The sequence below is a fragment of the Nasonia vitripennis genome, assembly GCF_009193385.2.
Source record: "Nasonia vitripennis strain AsymCx chromosome 4 unlocalized genomic scaffold, Nvit_psr_1.1 chr4_random0004, whole genome shotgun sequence".
NCBI lineage: Eukaryota > Metazoa > Arthropoda > Insecta > Hymenoptera > Pteromalidae > Nasonia > Nasonia vitripennis.
The window spans coordinates 2,722,791-2,739,008 of NW_022279639.1; the positions used below are offsets into that span (position 1 = coordinate 2,722,791).

General features: G+C 42.1%; 1 protein-coding gene across 8 annotated transcripts in view; it reads right to left on the reverse strand.

Annotated features, from left to right (window-relative positions):
- Positions 1-6,558: 6,558 nt before the first annotated feature.
- Positions 6,559-16,218, reverse strand: part of LOC100114050 (CDKAL1-like protein) — a 148,252-nt gene continuing 138,592 nt past the window's right edge. For 5 of the 8 annotated variants that reach the window (XM_031928153.2, XM_031928151.2, XM_032601914.1 and 2 more), the window contains one exon: positions 6,559-7,805. In XM_031928153.2, the coding sequence (XP_031784013.1) occupies positions 6,581-7,805 (1,225 nt within the window). In that variant the 3' untranslated portion in view covers positions 6,559-6,580. 8 annotated transcript variants of the gene reach the window in all.

Here is a 16,218-nt window from a genome sequence, read left to right on the forward strand (position 1 = left end):
CATCAAATACTGGTATTTTAAAATCACCGTAATTCGTCATTTTTGGATTTTCTTGATGTTCACTAGTCTAGATATTTTTTATTTTTTTAATATAATCACTTCTGTTGATACTTTTATTACTTATTACAATTTCATAAACCACGCTCTGCTACCATGATAAGGTGGTGGAAAATAAATACACTATTAAGTATTTATTAAGTGTAATTTAATATAATAAAATTTAAGACTAGATAATAATTATATTAAGCGTGATGCTACTACCGAGGACTCTATATAGTCTCTGACAACTCTCTTTCAAGCGAGCGCCCTGGAACTAGAGTTCCCTTTCCACTCTCTCTCACTCATACATCACGCGCTCACACGAACACCGCTGACTCGTGCACTAGCACAAATGTACTTATACTTAACAACTATATTCAGAGCTATTCATAAAACTAGTATTATCATCGGTAAACTATTTAGTAATGAATAGTGATTTTCAAATCAATTAAAATATATTCAAAGCTATTCATAAAACTAGTATTAAGATCAATAGACGATTTAGTGTTGATTAGAGATTTTAAAATCGATTAAAATTAGTGAAAAAAATTACAATTCAACTGCACTAAAATAATTACTACATAAACATCGATAAAATCATATTGAATTTAATACTTATTTTTCGTATTAAAAACGATTTAAATCGATAGGAATTTAATCGACGAGATTCGGTTAGTCGATTGAATGGATTTAAAACGATTAAATTAGATTAAATTTTAATCGATTCCAATCGAATTTAATCGCATATTTTTAGCAGGGGAGCCAGAAATAGCAACAATGAGTCAGGATCCGCCACCCCAAGACTGCTGGTATAATGTCCGGTTCAAAGCAGTCAGAGAAAATCCAGAAAATTTTCCGGAATGGAAAATTGTGAGGGGGGGGGGGGCGGATGTATGTCGTAACGTAGAGATTTAGTATGGGAGCTCCCTGAGTAGGGCAACGTTACAATGCCCACGTCTCGTCACTTCCCACTCATATGCCCGGGCGCCAGGCGCTTGCTGATTGAGCGCCAGAGTCTCGCGACTCTTTATTCGACGGATTCGACGAAATGTAGATTTGCTGGGCTGACTCAGTCCCTCAAGACGGTATAGGAGAGAGGGCGGTTCGGGATAGATCAATTGCCTCACAATGGATAATTAATTAACAGTTTATTAAGTAATCTTATTTCAGCCTTACAATACACTTAATAACTCGCAACTTCGACCCGAGGATACTACTAAATTCTACAGAGCAGGTACAATTATTAGATAGCCGGTATACAGCTAGGTTACCCGTTATACCTTTCGATTTATCGAGTACTAAAATACCGCATTTTCCTTAGGTAGCCGTAATTTCACACTAACAGATAGCCACAACTTTATATTAACAGATAGCCATCGGATTTCATTGAAACTATGAACTACGACTCTCACGCGTCTCAAGGTACTGGGATGTAACCCGCTCACTCAGGCTTCCCACGAAATCGCACACGCTCTTGTCCGCCTCGACAGGATTTCTCAAACACACTTAACCTAACTAAATGCGAATACTGCAAACGCAACTCAGAATCCCGGCGTGCAGCCCTCGCGTGCGTCCGACGACTTATAGCGAGACTCACGGAAAATCAGGAATAACGTGCACAAAAGATACCCGAAAACTTATTACTAAACGAAATAGCCGCAGAAAGATAGCCGCGCACGAGGTAGCCTAGCCGAAAAAGGAGTCTTACCGTTCGCGACCCGCAAGTGAAGCTACGCGCCCGCGAGAAAGCCTAAACGGAGGAAAATCAAAACGACACGCTAAACTTCACGTTCCTTGAAGACTCGACAGAAGTTCTAGTCCGCCACAGTAAGGTGCACAAATTTAAGCGAGCTTAATAGCAGCCAGCGGGATCTTCTCGCAGACACGTGTGATCTGGTTCAGCTAGGGTAGGAGAGTGCCTGCCGGTCTCGCGCTCAGCTAGAGCTATCGAGACCTAGCTCTCCAGCTCTCCCGTCCCGCCACAGCGGCGCTCTCGCCTATTCGTAGCGCGGGGACTGCTGTCTCGCTTGCTCTTGTTTCTCATAGGCTCGCACGCTCTGTTCTCGGTCGTCAGGCCGCGACGCACTCTCTCTCTCTCTCTCTCTCTCTCTCTCTCTCTCGTGGGAGGTCGACCTGTTTGCGCGCTTCGACGAATACCTCCAAACGGCAGGACAACAAGCCAACCCGAAGGCGTTGACGTGGGCCGACCGGATTGAAAATCGTCGGGAGGAGCAGGTCCTGACGACGAGCAGACCGTCCCCGCGCGTTCGAAGAGGAGGCGCGCAAGACGCAGGAGCGTCTTGACCGCCTGCACGAAGAGTGCAAGCGGCTAGAGGAAAAGGCGCGCCTGGAGAAGTAGGCCGCACGCAGAGCACTGGCACGTCTCGCACGTGCGCACTACGAGAAAGAAGTCGCCCGGCAGAAGGAGTTGCAGCGCGCAGAGTATCTGCACAAGAAGAGAGCGGAAAATCCAAGCTACTTCATGTGCGGGTATCCAGGAGTGCGGAGATCCCGCCAGTGCCCAAAGCGGGCGTTCCACAAGCAAATCTTGACGTCGACACACCGGGACTACAAGAAGTTGTAAAATAGAGATGTAGAGGACGAACAGAGCAGTTGAGGGGAATAGAGTACCTCGGTTTTCTACAAACACCGTCTTTTTCTTTTATCGTGACGATCTTTACTACCATTCCCCTATCCTATTTAAAGTTTCATTGGGTCAGGCGCGCGACAGTGTTGCACAGCTGCTTCGAGGATTTACGCAGCGTCTCGAAGGGAGGGTGTGACGAGCGAACGCGAATTCGTATTTCGCGCGGCAGCTTCATGCGCGACAGCGGCGTTGCCAGCTCGGCAATCCTCGAGAGGCGCGCGCGGAATCGGCGCGCTGAGTCAGATAGGCAGGAGCGCTAATGCGATTTAGACATGCGATACCAGTAAATCACCCGCGAGTACTTACACGGCGAGACGCGAGCACCAAGACCAACCAGAGGCTACCTGCTGGAGGAGCCAGCCCCACGCCAACATCACCGAGAGCACCCAGGGTACCCCAGTAATGCCACTACATTGACCAGGAGGGACTCCTCCCGGTCAGTTAGGATTATCCCCGTCAGCCGCTGGTAGATACGCGGAGGCCAAGCGATCGACGCGCGCGCGGACACCGTAAGTCATCAATAATAGCTACTGCGCGATTATCAGAGTATCGAACCAACTGCAGACGCCATAGCAGAGGCTCGCTGCCACCGATTTATCGGCTCGTCTTCGGCTCGAGCCGCGAGTGCGAAAGCGTCCTCTCACGCTACGCGGTACATTGTAATAACACCGAAAGGGAATATATCACTTTATCACAGAATATAGATGCACGCTTAATTATTCCGCAACCTTAGCACGTCCTTCTGACGAACCCGGTAAGGTAAAGCCGGTGACATCACGGCGCGGCTACAGGGTGCGCGTCTGGGCGGACGACTCTACACGCGAAGAAAGCGCGGCGAGTTTCGCACGCCGTGCAGTTGTACACCGAGGCAACCCGGCTGCATTGAACGGAGTCGGCATTGCACCGACGGCTAACTTCCATCGCCGACTCCAGCATTGACGAGGGATAGCTGAGTAGAATTAACAAGTGAGTAATCCTCCTCGTTGACGCGACAGCATCTTCGCGGCTGTCGCGCTGAAGTTCAGTTGCCACGTGACTATATATGTACACACACACACACACACACACATCCATACGGACATTTTCTAAAAATACTTGATTTGAAGTTCTAACATACCAAAAAGTATTTTCTAGAAGTTTTGACGAAACTCAAAATTTTACTATTACAAATCTTCCTCTAGGAGGAAGCAAAAAACACGGTATGTAACAAGCAGGAAGTATTTTTTTTCAAACTCGAAAGGCGCTTAAACATCATCCTCGCAAGAAAAGTCCGATTTTCCCCCCTAGTTGCACCGTATACTATTTCTCACCCCGCATCGGAAAAAGCGGATTCTTTTTTATTCCTGAAAAGAAAATAGTATATGACGCATCTAGGGAGGTAAAGTATTTGCGAGTCCTCACTTTGGACTCGGATGGCAATTCACACGAGCTCTGGACTCGTTATTTTACCTCTCGTAGTGTATATACGATTTTACGTACCCCAGCGGTCAGGAAGGAAAAGTTCCTGTTCGTGCAGCATGTGCGTTTGTATCAAGCTTTTGGATTAAGCATTAAAAAAAACCTCTGCCAATTCTTTGACACGTAGCTTCCTTCCACTGAATTTATAGTTCTTTTTGTAAAATGTAAATATATATGATCGTGATACTACTCAGAAATGGTACACGTCGCGCCATCTATATATATATATAGTCTGACGTCCACTTATTTATCCAATCTTCCAACATGGTAGCAGAGCGTTGGAAACTTTTATTTTCATTTTTTACATTAACCTTCGAGGAGATGTAAAAATAAAGGGGGGTTATACAGTGAGGTTAGAAGAAAAACCACGTGGAAAAGAAGTTAGCGGTTATTGTTAACGAACTGAATAGCACAGTGAAAAATTGAGTAGTGATATTAAAGGAGAAAATTTCTCAGAAAGATTATATGCTTGTGAAGCATTGGAATTCGAATTTTCGTGTCGAAACGTCTGTCGAATAACGAAAAGTTTCAAGTGAAGATTAACCAGTCAAAGAAGGTTAAAATCAAAAAATATATACTCAGTGACGAAGATAAAGTCGTCAGGTACAAACTTATAAGAAGATTTTTGAAAATTAATCAAGATTTAAGTGCGATGTCAGTGGATTAAAGTCGGCGTGGTAACGTGCTAGTACAGAGCACGTGTCCAATTTAGAGGTTAAGCACATGTTTTTGTGAATTAACAAAGAAAATAAGAAATAAGACTAGAAAAATATTATTGAAAGAATTCAAGAAAATTATTGTACTGAAAAATCAAGTATACGAAAATATAAGAGCTAAAGAAGAAGAAATGGCTAAACAAGCAAAAATTGAAGATATTATGATTCCAGTGTTTGATGGTGCAAATTATTTAAGTTGGAAAATCAGACTAATGATTTTGTTAGAATATAAAGAGTGTAAGGAACCAGCAGTCGGTGAAATGCCGAATACGTACAAAGACAAAGAAGCAGATTGGAAAAAGATTGATCTAAAAGCTCGAACTATGATAATTAGTGCTATCTCCGACATGCAATTAGAATATGTTGGCGAATGTAAAACGGCTTACGAAATGATAACAAAATTCGACAAGATGTATTTATCGTTGAGTTCGAAAAAGTAACAAACGAGTTTAAATCAGCTGGTGGAAAATTAGAAGAAACTGAAAAGTTGAGATATTTGCTCAGAGCTTTACCACCAAGCTACAGTTATATTGGGGATTTTATAGATGTAATCCCAGAGAACCAAAGAACCGTAGACTATGTCAAGTCAAAAATCAAAGAGAAAAATATGACTCAACCTGAGTTAAACAATAAAAGCAACGTCAGTACCTTTGCGGTCCAAACCAAAGGAAAGTGTTACAACTGTGGAAAAGTTGGACACTACAAAAATGAATGCACGAGACCACCGCAGCAGAGCAACCGAGGACAAGGTGCTCAATCCAGTCAAGGTCAACGAGGTCATCGAAGAGGCTACAACAGAGGAAACTACAGAGGTGGATCATACAGAGGACGAGGTCGTGGACGCGGAACAACCCAATCGAATGGTGAATCATCCAGCGATCAACACAACTACACATCCGAGTCGTGGCTAACCAAGGTGTGCAACTTGGAGTCAAGTCAGGTAATAAGTTTCAGTGAAAGTGAAAATAGTAAAAATCCGTTTAATTTAAAATTCGATAAACCTATAAACATGTTCGAGGATAACTCAGGTGCAATTACTATTGCAAAGCACATCGAAGTGCAATATCATTACATAAATGAAAATTATGAAAATGGAATAATTTACATTGTAAAAATAGATTTAAATTCGAACTTAGTTGATATGTTAACTAAAAGTCTAGACAAAACCAAGTTTTTGAGAAACAGAAAAGCGTTAACATTGTTATAAATTGCAAAAAGAAAATATGATCATGATATTACTCAGAAATGGTAAACGTCGCGCCATCTATTGGTTTACGACGATTTTGTGCAGTCAGACAAGCTCAAGCGAGAGCAAGCGTATCGCGCGTGCCTCGCGACTATACTCTAAGCGCCTATACTACACCGTACACTCTCGTTCGTAGAGTCAGACTATACCGCGCTGTACTACACATTCTCTCTCTCGACTATAAGACTCAGATGCACAATATTACTCCAATGTAATTGATATGGATTATTATGCACCGTCACTTTGCTCACCGTTGGGAAATGTTCACGGCTAAGTTGAGGTGTTGACGGCACGATTACGAACATGAATCTGACACGTCGTCTGCTTTCGCTCTCTAGTGGGCGCAGGCCGCTGACGTCGTCTGCTAGGTATTGGGTGACATACGAGCGCGCGAAATTCGAATCATTGCAACACTTATTACAATACGTAGATGGGATTGTTGTTACTTAGAATAATTCATTAATAAAATTTTATTTAGATACATACAAATTTCGAGCATAATTTAACAATAATAGCAAAAATAATAATTAATAATGCTATCATATGCCATGTGAATTGTTTTACATCTTGCTGCTCTTCAGGAACTAGAGCTTGCGTTAAAAAAGGTCTAGAAACTTTAGTTTTGTATTCATCAAAAGCTTCTCCTTTCATAGAATGCTTTGATGCAGATATAATTTTAACTTTAAGCATTTCTCCCATGTACTCTTTTTTCATTGGAATTAAAACTTGTTCATAATAAGAATTGTGAGCAACATAATGCTTATTGTCATGAGCTATTTCAGTAACAAGAACCTCTTGTATTTCTCCAATTTTAGTGTTGTATGGTTCATATGACTGAAAAAACTCAGATATTAACTTTGTTCGATTTTTTATTTCCTTAGAAGGAACTTGGATCATTTTAGCAGCTGGAGTTCCTTGTCTTGGGAAAAACTGATTTATAAATAAAGTTGAAAACTTGTATTTTTGACAGAGACTCATAGTTTCTTCAAAATCTTCGCTTGTTTCTGTCGGAAAACCACAAATAACATCAGTTGCAATATTTATATTTGGTATTTTCTCTTTAAGAAAGTCAACAATATTCTCAAAATCACTTCTACTATATTCTCTTTTCATATCAAAAAGAACTCTATCACTACCAGATTGAACAGGAATGTGTAAGAAACTGTAAACCTTTGGATGTTTTAAAATTTTACCTATTTCTTCTAAATGTTCTAAAATATAAGGTGGATTTGTCATACCAATTCTCATTCTACATTTATCAGGTATTACATCTATTAATTTCCAAAGTAACTCGGGCAAATTTGTATCAATATCTTTACCGTATGCGCCCGTATCTTCAGACGTTAACCATAGTTCTTTAATACCATCCTTAAAAGCTTGAATAGCACGATCAATGATTTCTTCCGGTCTATAACTTCCAAGTTCACCTCTTGCATGCTTTGTCTTGCAATATGTGCATTGGTTGAGGCAGCCAGTGTTTATTGCAATAATTTCGATAAGAGGATTTCTTCGAACTTTAGGCAAAGATAATGGCGCACCTCCTATTTTCTTGCCTGCTTCTTTCTTTTTATTTAAAAATTTCACAGTATTACCTTTTAATGTTTCTTCAACCACTTCAACAACTCTATCTATTTGCTGAACACCAATAATACTTAAGCCTTGAATAAAGTTAGATTTTGGAGCACCTTGTGGAACACATCTGTAATTAATATAATTAATTTTATTAGTAAAAATCAAAATATAACAGTACTAAGTATTAAAATAATAAATAAAACATTTTTATATAGAGGAGGGAGACATTTTCAATCCAGTCTCCTTATGTGAGACCCCTTTGCTGTGTAGGACTCCTGTAAACGATTTACTTGCTAACTCGCCCCCCACAGTGTACACCAGTCAGGTGTTTAAAAAATATATGCTTGGCTGATGCTTGGTATAGGTGTTGGGATCTCTTCGTTCTGTTCTTCAGATTTAGTCCACCTAAGTACTTAATCCGATCTCGGGATCTCAGCATAGAAACTACGAAAGGAAACGAAACAATGGCGTTCGCTTAAACGCCAGAGCAATTAATGGCCTTGAAAAGGGCCAATGAATCGTTGCAACTTTAAGCCTGGCAAGTGTTTTAGCTTGTTAAGTTAAGCGGTAGCGGTGTTTCTTGCGTAAGATCCGTTTGGCTAGTAATCGGCTGCGGTAGTGGCTACGTGGAAATTCGGAGGCGGGGAACAGCTCGATTCGCTGCACTTTGACAGAATTAGATACAAGGCGTAGGCGTCTCTTTACGCCCGTAAACTGTCTAGGATCTCAGAGCTTGGAAAAGCTCACAGTTTTCATGCCTAGAATGTCCCCAGCCAACAGAACAGATTGGTTTACTGGTGGACAGACGAAATTACCGAGCTCAGAAAAGAAAACTTTTACGCTAAAAAGAGGGCCCAAAAAGCCTGGAAACGAAGAAAGCCTGAAGCCAAAGACTTGTCTAAGAGACAAGACGAATTGCTAAGAATCGCAATAAAAGAGAGTAAACGACGTTGCTGGGCAAAGACCATCGACCACGTAGAGATAGACCAATTAGGCGATGAATACGCTATCGTAACACAACAGATGGGGAAAATAAAACAAACGAAACCCATGGAGGTGGAAGCGATGGAAAAACTGATCGATAGGTTGTTTTCCTTACACCCCATTCGATCCCAGACAAAAGCGACGGAGGTCTTTGCAGACGGGATACTCTTTTTCACAGAAGGCGAACTTGTCGCAGCATCCCCACAGAGATGCTCAGGATCGTTGCGTCGCAAAGGCCTAAGCTGCTCTCGGAGATGTACATTCACCGTCTGGCGCAGAGATTTTTTAGCTTGCAGTGAGAACAAGTAAGACTTGTGCTCATCGAGAAGCAAAACGATAATATGACACGATAATATGACACGAATACGACACGATAAAAGGGCGTCGAAAGGAGCTATGACTGCAGTAGTAGCGCAGGGTTCGATTTTAAGGCCGGACTTTTGGGGTAAACGACGGACTTCTAAAAAACCGCAGGCTAGCCTAAAAACGTACTACTGAAATCGATGGTACTACTAAGTTTGGTGCTATCACAGGGACTTTCAGGAACTAGCGCGCTGATTGATCAAGCCGGAGCCGCAAGAACGAGCACAGCCGCGGCAATTGTCGCAAGTCATTTCTTGTTCCACCGTCAACCGAGACACACATCATTGGTCAGATATAGAAAGATAGAAAGTGTGGTAGTGAGAGCGAGCAAAAGGCTATGAAAGACGAAAAGCAGGAAAACTGAGGCAGCGAGCCTCGAGACGGTGTGTGCACGTGTGTTGAGAACGCAACCGAGCTATGGAATATTAAGCCGGAGAGCGATTGTTGTAATTACTGGAATGTTGAAGTAAAATACTACTAATATACGTGCTATTTTTTCGACATGCACTGCAGAAAAGCCAAACCGCGGTATTCTCGCGAAACTCCCTACGAGTTCGCAAATAACTTATAAAATAATAGTGTCGAGGTTTCAGGACTGGGGCCTGATAGCCAGTCTTTATTTCCGGGTTTGGCTACGTCACAACTGATGAATGAGCTCTCCCAAGAATGGGCTTTTTCCGCGCTAAGGGTGATACACGGAACCCTAGTTTCGACTTTGGAGGAGGGATACAAGAATGACACTGTAGCCCTACTAAAGGCTAAGAGCATTATCTCAACGAGGCAAAGACGGTACCGCGAAAAAAACTGAGTTACTTGGCGCTCCTAGGACGCCGAATAGTATAGAGGCCCGGGTTGATTTAACCAACTTAACCTAGCTGCCCTATTAGTTGGCGAAAATTCCGTCTGACTTAATAGTGCCAGTTAATAACCAAAAAGGGCTGTGTTGTGTTAGAGAAGGAAGCTGTTAAATGAAGCTGGTCCCCCCACAGTAGGTGACTTCAGGCATCGGGCAGGAGCGGGAGATTAAGTTGCAAAAGTGCCAGCAACAAAGTGAACGGAGTTATTACGGCGATATTGTCTGAGGGTTATTTTGGTAGATTCATCAGATTCGAAAATATTGCAGAAATATTGCTATAAAGCGCAATGATTGTTTTTGGATTGCATTTCCAAAAGTCAATATGTATTTTGAAGCAATATTGCTAGAAGATTATTTGTAATAATATTGTGTCAATATTGCAAAATATAGGTGAAAAAACAGTTGATTAAATAAACTTTATATGCGTTTTCATGGGCTGTCATGCCCGTTACGGGAGGTATCTTTCGAATTGCGCAACATTCAGGCTCGATCACAACATAGCCCCCTTATTCAGATTGTCGTCCCGACAAATCATAACCTTTTATCCTTCAAGCGGGTTGTTATTCTTCAGTTCAATAATGACTTATAGGAATCGACACAAACATCCTCTACCTAGATCCATCTAGGAATCAAGTACCGAGCAGTGCTTACAGATGTGATACCAATCATTAATTAACAGGATTAAGACGGGAACGCTTGAAAACAATCCCCTTTTTATTTCGATAATGACTTGTAGGATCCAATCAACGTCCTCTACCTTAATCCATACCAGGCGTTCAGTTAACGAGTGGCGCTTACGGATGCAGATTCTAATCGTCATGTACGGGAATAAAATACTCATCTCTTTCTCAAATTAAAGTTTTAAGCGGTTAAATTCTTTTCACTCTTTTGTTTTGTCTTCGGGGTCAGTCGAAATCAGTCTTTAAACAAGAGTGGCAAAGTTGACATGCTGTGGAACCTCTCTTCAAGTACCTGCTCCGGTTTTTATCTTCGCGTTCACAGAAAAAACTAAAGCTTAAAAGAACCGCGAGCAGAGCAATCTTTATTATCGGACTAACTCACTCGCTAACGCTCACTCGTTATATTTAAACATCGATTCAAGTTTAAAAATATATATATATATATATATATATATATATATATATATTCTACAAATTTATAATAAAAGAAATATAAAACAGCAACAATAATAAAATAATACACCATTATTAAAATATAATTTTATTTTAAAATTAGAAGTAATTAGATCTAACATTAAAAAATAATACTTAATATTTAAATTTAAATTAAATTCAAAGAATGTATTGTTATTGAGTAATATTATGTAGTTTTTGAAAAAATATATTTATTTTGATGCGATGTAATGTATTAAACATAATACCGGAAGGATTAGATTTTATTGACGACGGATAAAACATCAGAGCAAAAGGACTAAATCTGACGTCAAGACACTACTAAATCAGTATAGACGATAAATGGGAAATTGGGAATTGTTCGTCATGGTGACGGTCATAATTTTTTAGATGTTCTTTAGATCAAGATCTGACGATGAAACGAATGATCTTAAAAAAGGCGTGATATAATATAGATGTTGATGTCATGTTAATAAATCTGCTATGATTAGTTGTTAGAGTCATACTACATATATATGACATTATGATTGTTTTAACTTGGTTTTCTAATATAATTAACTATCTGTTGTCATATTATGGCGCGTTTATCAAAGTTACTATGTCAGTTCTGTCTATTTATTAGTGAATACTATAAATTTAATTGTAAACTAATATAAAAATTTAAGTTAATAACATTGAAGTCTCTAAGTTAAGTTGAATATAATAATAAGATAATTTTAAATTTATAAGTTATGACGGGCGATATTAGCACGTCATAAGCTCAGCATGCCGCGAGAAGAAAGACTTGTACTAAATTCACACTGTTACAGGTACCAGCGCTGGCAAGGCGGGGAGAGCCGCTGGACGACGCGAGAGAGGCGGAGAGAGAGGGAGAGAGAGAGAAAATTCGGCGACACGCGACTGAGACGCGTGCCGCCAGATACGATCCGACCTTTGAACTGACTCCTCGCGAGACGCTCAGTACTTTCGAGAGATAGCTGTTAGGAGAGTAAAAGTTGAAGTGTGTGAGTGTGCGTCCGTATACGACATTGCGTCTCGCTACCGCATCCGGAACTGCACCGATGGGGTTCCGACTGCTGACAGCGAACATCAGGGCGATACCGGCTAATTGTAAGTGCCAGCTCTCTCTCTCTCTCTCTCTCTCTCTCTCTCTCTCTCTCTCTCTCTCTCTCTCTCTCTGTCTCTCTCTCTCTCTCTCACGCTACACTCGCCAGGGCTCTCCTTATCCTCCCTCGTACCTGCGACCTCGCTTGCTCGCATGCAAGCCCTGTATATAGTTTGTCAATAAACGCTGTGACAGTTCCTCAACAATCTCGACAGTCGTTATTTTGCGTGTTCCTACGCGTACACTTGTACCTCGCCCCATCACCGACCCAGCCGCCTCCGCGGGCTTGCGTCTCGCATATGTACGAGATCGCAGCATAACTGGCCTGGCCGGAACCTATTCAGCACTAGGTGCTATCCCGACGACTCTCTTTCTCGAGAGTAACGAGGTCTACGGACCTTGATTATAGCGGAGCTGGAAAATGAGCAACTGCATCCAGTACACCGTTATATTGGCGCCCAACGTCTGAGATTAAACAATAACAATTGTTTAGAAGATTTCAAATTTCGGCATCGCAAGAAAAATAATAGTCGCACCGAAATAAAATCTATACAGCGAACAAAAGCTTATATTAGAGCGAGAACGCAAGTTACACGCTAAGCATAGCGACGCGCGACTTTGTTGACATCGCGGTCGAGCGAGCTCGCCGCACGAGATAAACAACACCGGTCTCCGGCGTTGTAGACGTTCGACGAAGTCGACGCGGCCGAAATATTATATTACGACTTATTACATTTAGCGTATAAGTTTCGGAAAGAGCTTTTGCGATTCGCTTTAACAGTTGTTGTGGGCGGTTCGTACCTCTGTGTACGTGAATTCGTATTGAGTTTTTTTGTCACCCTCAACATTTTTTTTTTCCTTTTCGTGTTATCTAAATTTTTTTTTGATACGACTTCAAATCGTAGAAAATTTGTTTAGTCGTAGTTAGTAACCGAAAATACGAATTCACAAACAATTATTTTTGTTCTTCTCCTTCTATTTTTTTTTGTCCCATACAGTTACTACTATAAGTACGACACATAAGTCCAAGCGAATATTTACCGCGCGCAGTGTAGTCAGTATAGTATAGCAGCGCACTGTACATGCACATAGGTATATAGTTGCGTACATACAGTCTGATCTATAGGATAGCTGCGTACGATACATATAGGCATGCAGACGTACAGTACAACGCTTACAGTAACATAGGTGGTTTTATACGGCACGCGCTCACGCTATAGAGGTACATACTCACTGAGTATTCCTAAGCGTCCCACACGTATACGGCCCTAGATATAAACATATTACCTGCTTGCCGAATTTAAATTCTAGCGCACCGTTATATAACGCACAGTGAGTAAGACTGTCAATAGTCTCCGAAGCTTAAAGTACACTCTTAAAAATACAGCTGCTCGTAGCTAACGCGAGTAATTCAAACATTATTTTATTTATTTACTCAGTGATTACATCTGTTTGAATTACTTTTCCCCTTATTGTCAATTTGTTACCTCCTGGTGAAATCAAACTTTTCTTTATTAATCGGACCCTCACAATACTAATTAAATATTGAAGGCAGAGGTATTGTTTAAGAGCGACACGCGGAAATAAATTCGACTTGATTATTTTTTTTTTACAAACGCTTATAAAATTTAAGGAGAACAAAGCTTACTCATCTGACGAGCGCTCACTTGTTTCTCTTGTTTGTTGGAAATACAGTGAGTCAGAACCGCGTGAATTTTTTTTTTTTTTCTTCTCTCTTTACCCTTTCGTTATAGCAAACCAAAAAGAATTTTTCAAAGGATGGCGCTTTTTCAAGAAGAACTAGATTTACAAATAGAAAACTGGGCGCTTTCCCTGTCGACATTGGAATTACAAAATAGATTAATCGAACTAGATCTTATTCGGAGTAATTCAAGGCTAGAAAATGTAAGTAGGTTAGCTAGACGACTTCGCGGAGACTACACTGCAGAAGATTTTCAAGAATCAAGTGATCCAATATTTATAGTTAGTTCAAGAAGAGACACAGATCTCCACAGATTAATACAGACAGATAAAACGTTACCTATGTCGCTGAAGAATTGCATAATAGCACGGCGCAGAGGAAGCAGAGTAAACGTGTTCGACACAAATTTGACATTCATAGATGAGTTCGAACCTCAGATTAATAATCCACAACTGTCAAGCATAACGCGAACGGGTACAAGTGTGTTGCCGACTAGCAACAGCACAGCCGCAACGACAAGTACCAGCACAATAACAACGCAAGCACAAGGAACAAGGCAAGCGAATACGCAAGTAACGTACTCAAACAATGCTCAGAGAAACGAAGAGTACCTCAGGCAACAAAACGAACAACTGATTAGAATGCGCATCGCAGACGTCAAAGAGAAGGAAGCTTTACGACAACAACTAGAACAGCTGGAACAAGTTATTTTAGACATGGCTGAATCCAGTAATTCGTACACTCCGACGACGCCAGCTGATAGTAGGAAAGTTCGATTTCAAGAGACGCTGGATATTCGACACCCTGAACCTGACGCGCATAGTACGCGATACGCAAGCGAAAACCCGTGGATAATTAATTTAGACGGTACACAGAACTATCAGACTAGGCAAAATCCATTCAGAAGGCAGAGTAACACTCCAGACTATCAAGAGTCTAAGGGGAGGGGTGGATCACCGATTGGTAATAACAATTCATTCCTCAAGCCTGGGGAAACACCATACGCTAATAGCACGAATCCTTTTTGGCCATTTGACGCCACGCAAACGAATCCGTTCAACTGCACACCCACTCCTACGTGGACATCACAATCACGTAAAGACATCGGAAAAATCGCCCGAGAATGGAAAATAAAGTTTGATGGCAGCCAAGACACTTGCATCGAAGAGTTCCTACAGAGAGTCAACGAATGCAGAATGTCATCTCATCTAGACGACACCGATTCGCTGAATGCTATGTTGCACGTATTAACGGGGCCAGCACTAATCTGGTGTAGACAACTGCGATACACTTGGTGTACATGGACAGATTTCTGCAAAGCTGCAAGGCGAAGTTACGGAGTCGATCAGGACATCCAAATGCAGCTGTTAGCCGAAGCCCAAGCGCGTACCCAAGGGAAAAAGGAGTCAGTGAGGGAACACATCTTCGCAGTACTGACGATCCTCAGCAGGTTAGATGAACCTCCACCGGTAGACGTACAATTGAAGATGATTTATGACAATATGTTGCCAGAAATCAAGATGATTGTACCACGTAAAGACGTCACAGACTTAGACGCCCTAGTTACGTTAGCGAGGGACGCCGAGAAGTTGGTTCACGATCGAGACAACTACAAGCCGCCACCTCCACCGGAACGTAGCCTGCTACCGCATGTCGCCTATAAGGAAAAGCCGGCTACACCAACAGCCACCACTGCGAAAACTCCTAGCGTGAACGCTGTAACAGAACCCGTCGAACCAGCGAGCCCGCTCCAGAGCACGCTAATCGCGACGGCAGTAAAGGAGGCCCTAGCCCAATTAGGCCTTGCGGGCATTGCTGCCTTTCAGCAGCAACCATCGCAACTACAGCCGAAAGCCATCACAGCGGGTGGAAATAACCCGAAGAACGGCAAGAAGTCGAAGCCGAAAAGTGTCTCTACCGTGACAGTTGAAGAGGTAGTAGAGGAGAAAACGAAACGAACGGTACGCAAACCGGATAGTGACCACAATAAAGACCAGAAGGCTCGTGGGCCATATAAGCCCCATGTTAAATGCTATGGTTGCAGTTGGCCACAACACGTAAAAAGTTCGTGCCCAGAATGCTCCCAGAAGTCGGGAAAAGACCAAGGGAAGAAGTGAGTCAGGCCAACACTTCTCCCGAGGCAACAACGGCCTCTAGCGAATCGCTCGATTTAAAGAGCGAGGACGCACTCATGCCGTTGAAGGCCGAAGATCCAAGTCCGGAGGATCACCGTCGCTGGTGGGTGCAGGTTGGAATTGCAGGGTTCAGAGTCCGCTCTTTGTTCGACTCTGGAGCTGCACGCACCGCCATTGGCCCGGTCGGCATTCAGATTGCCTCGGCCTGTGGACAAACTATTACGCCCTATAAAGGACCAGGAGCGAAGCTCGCTAACGGCCA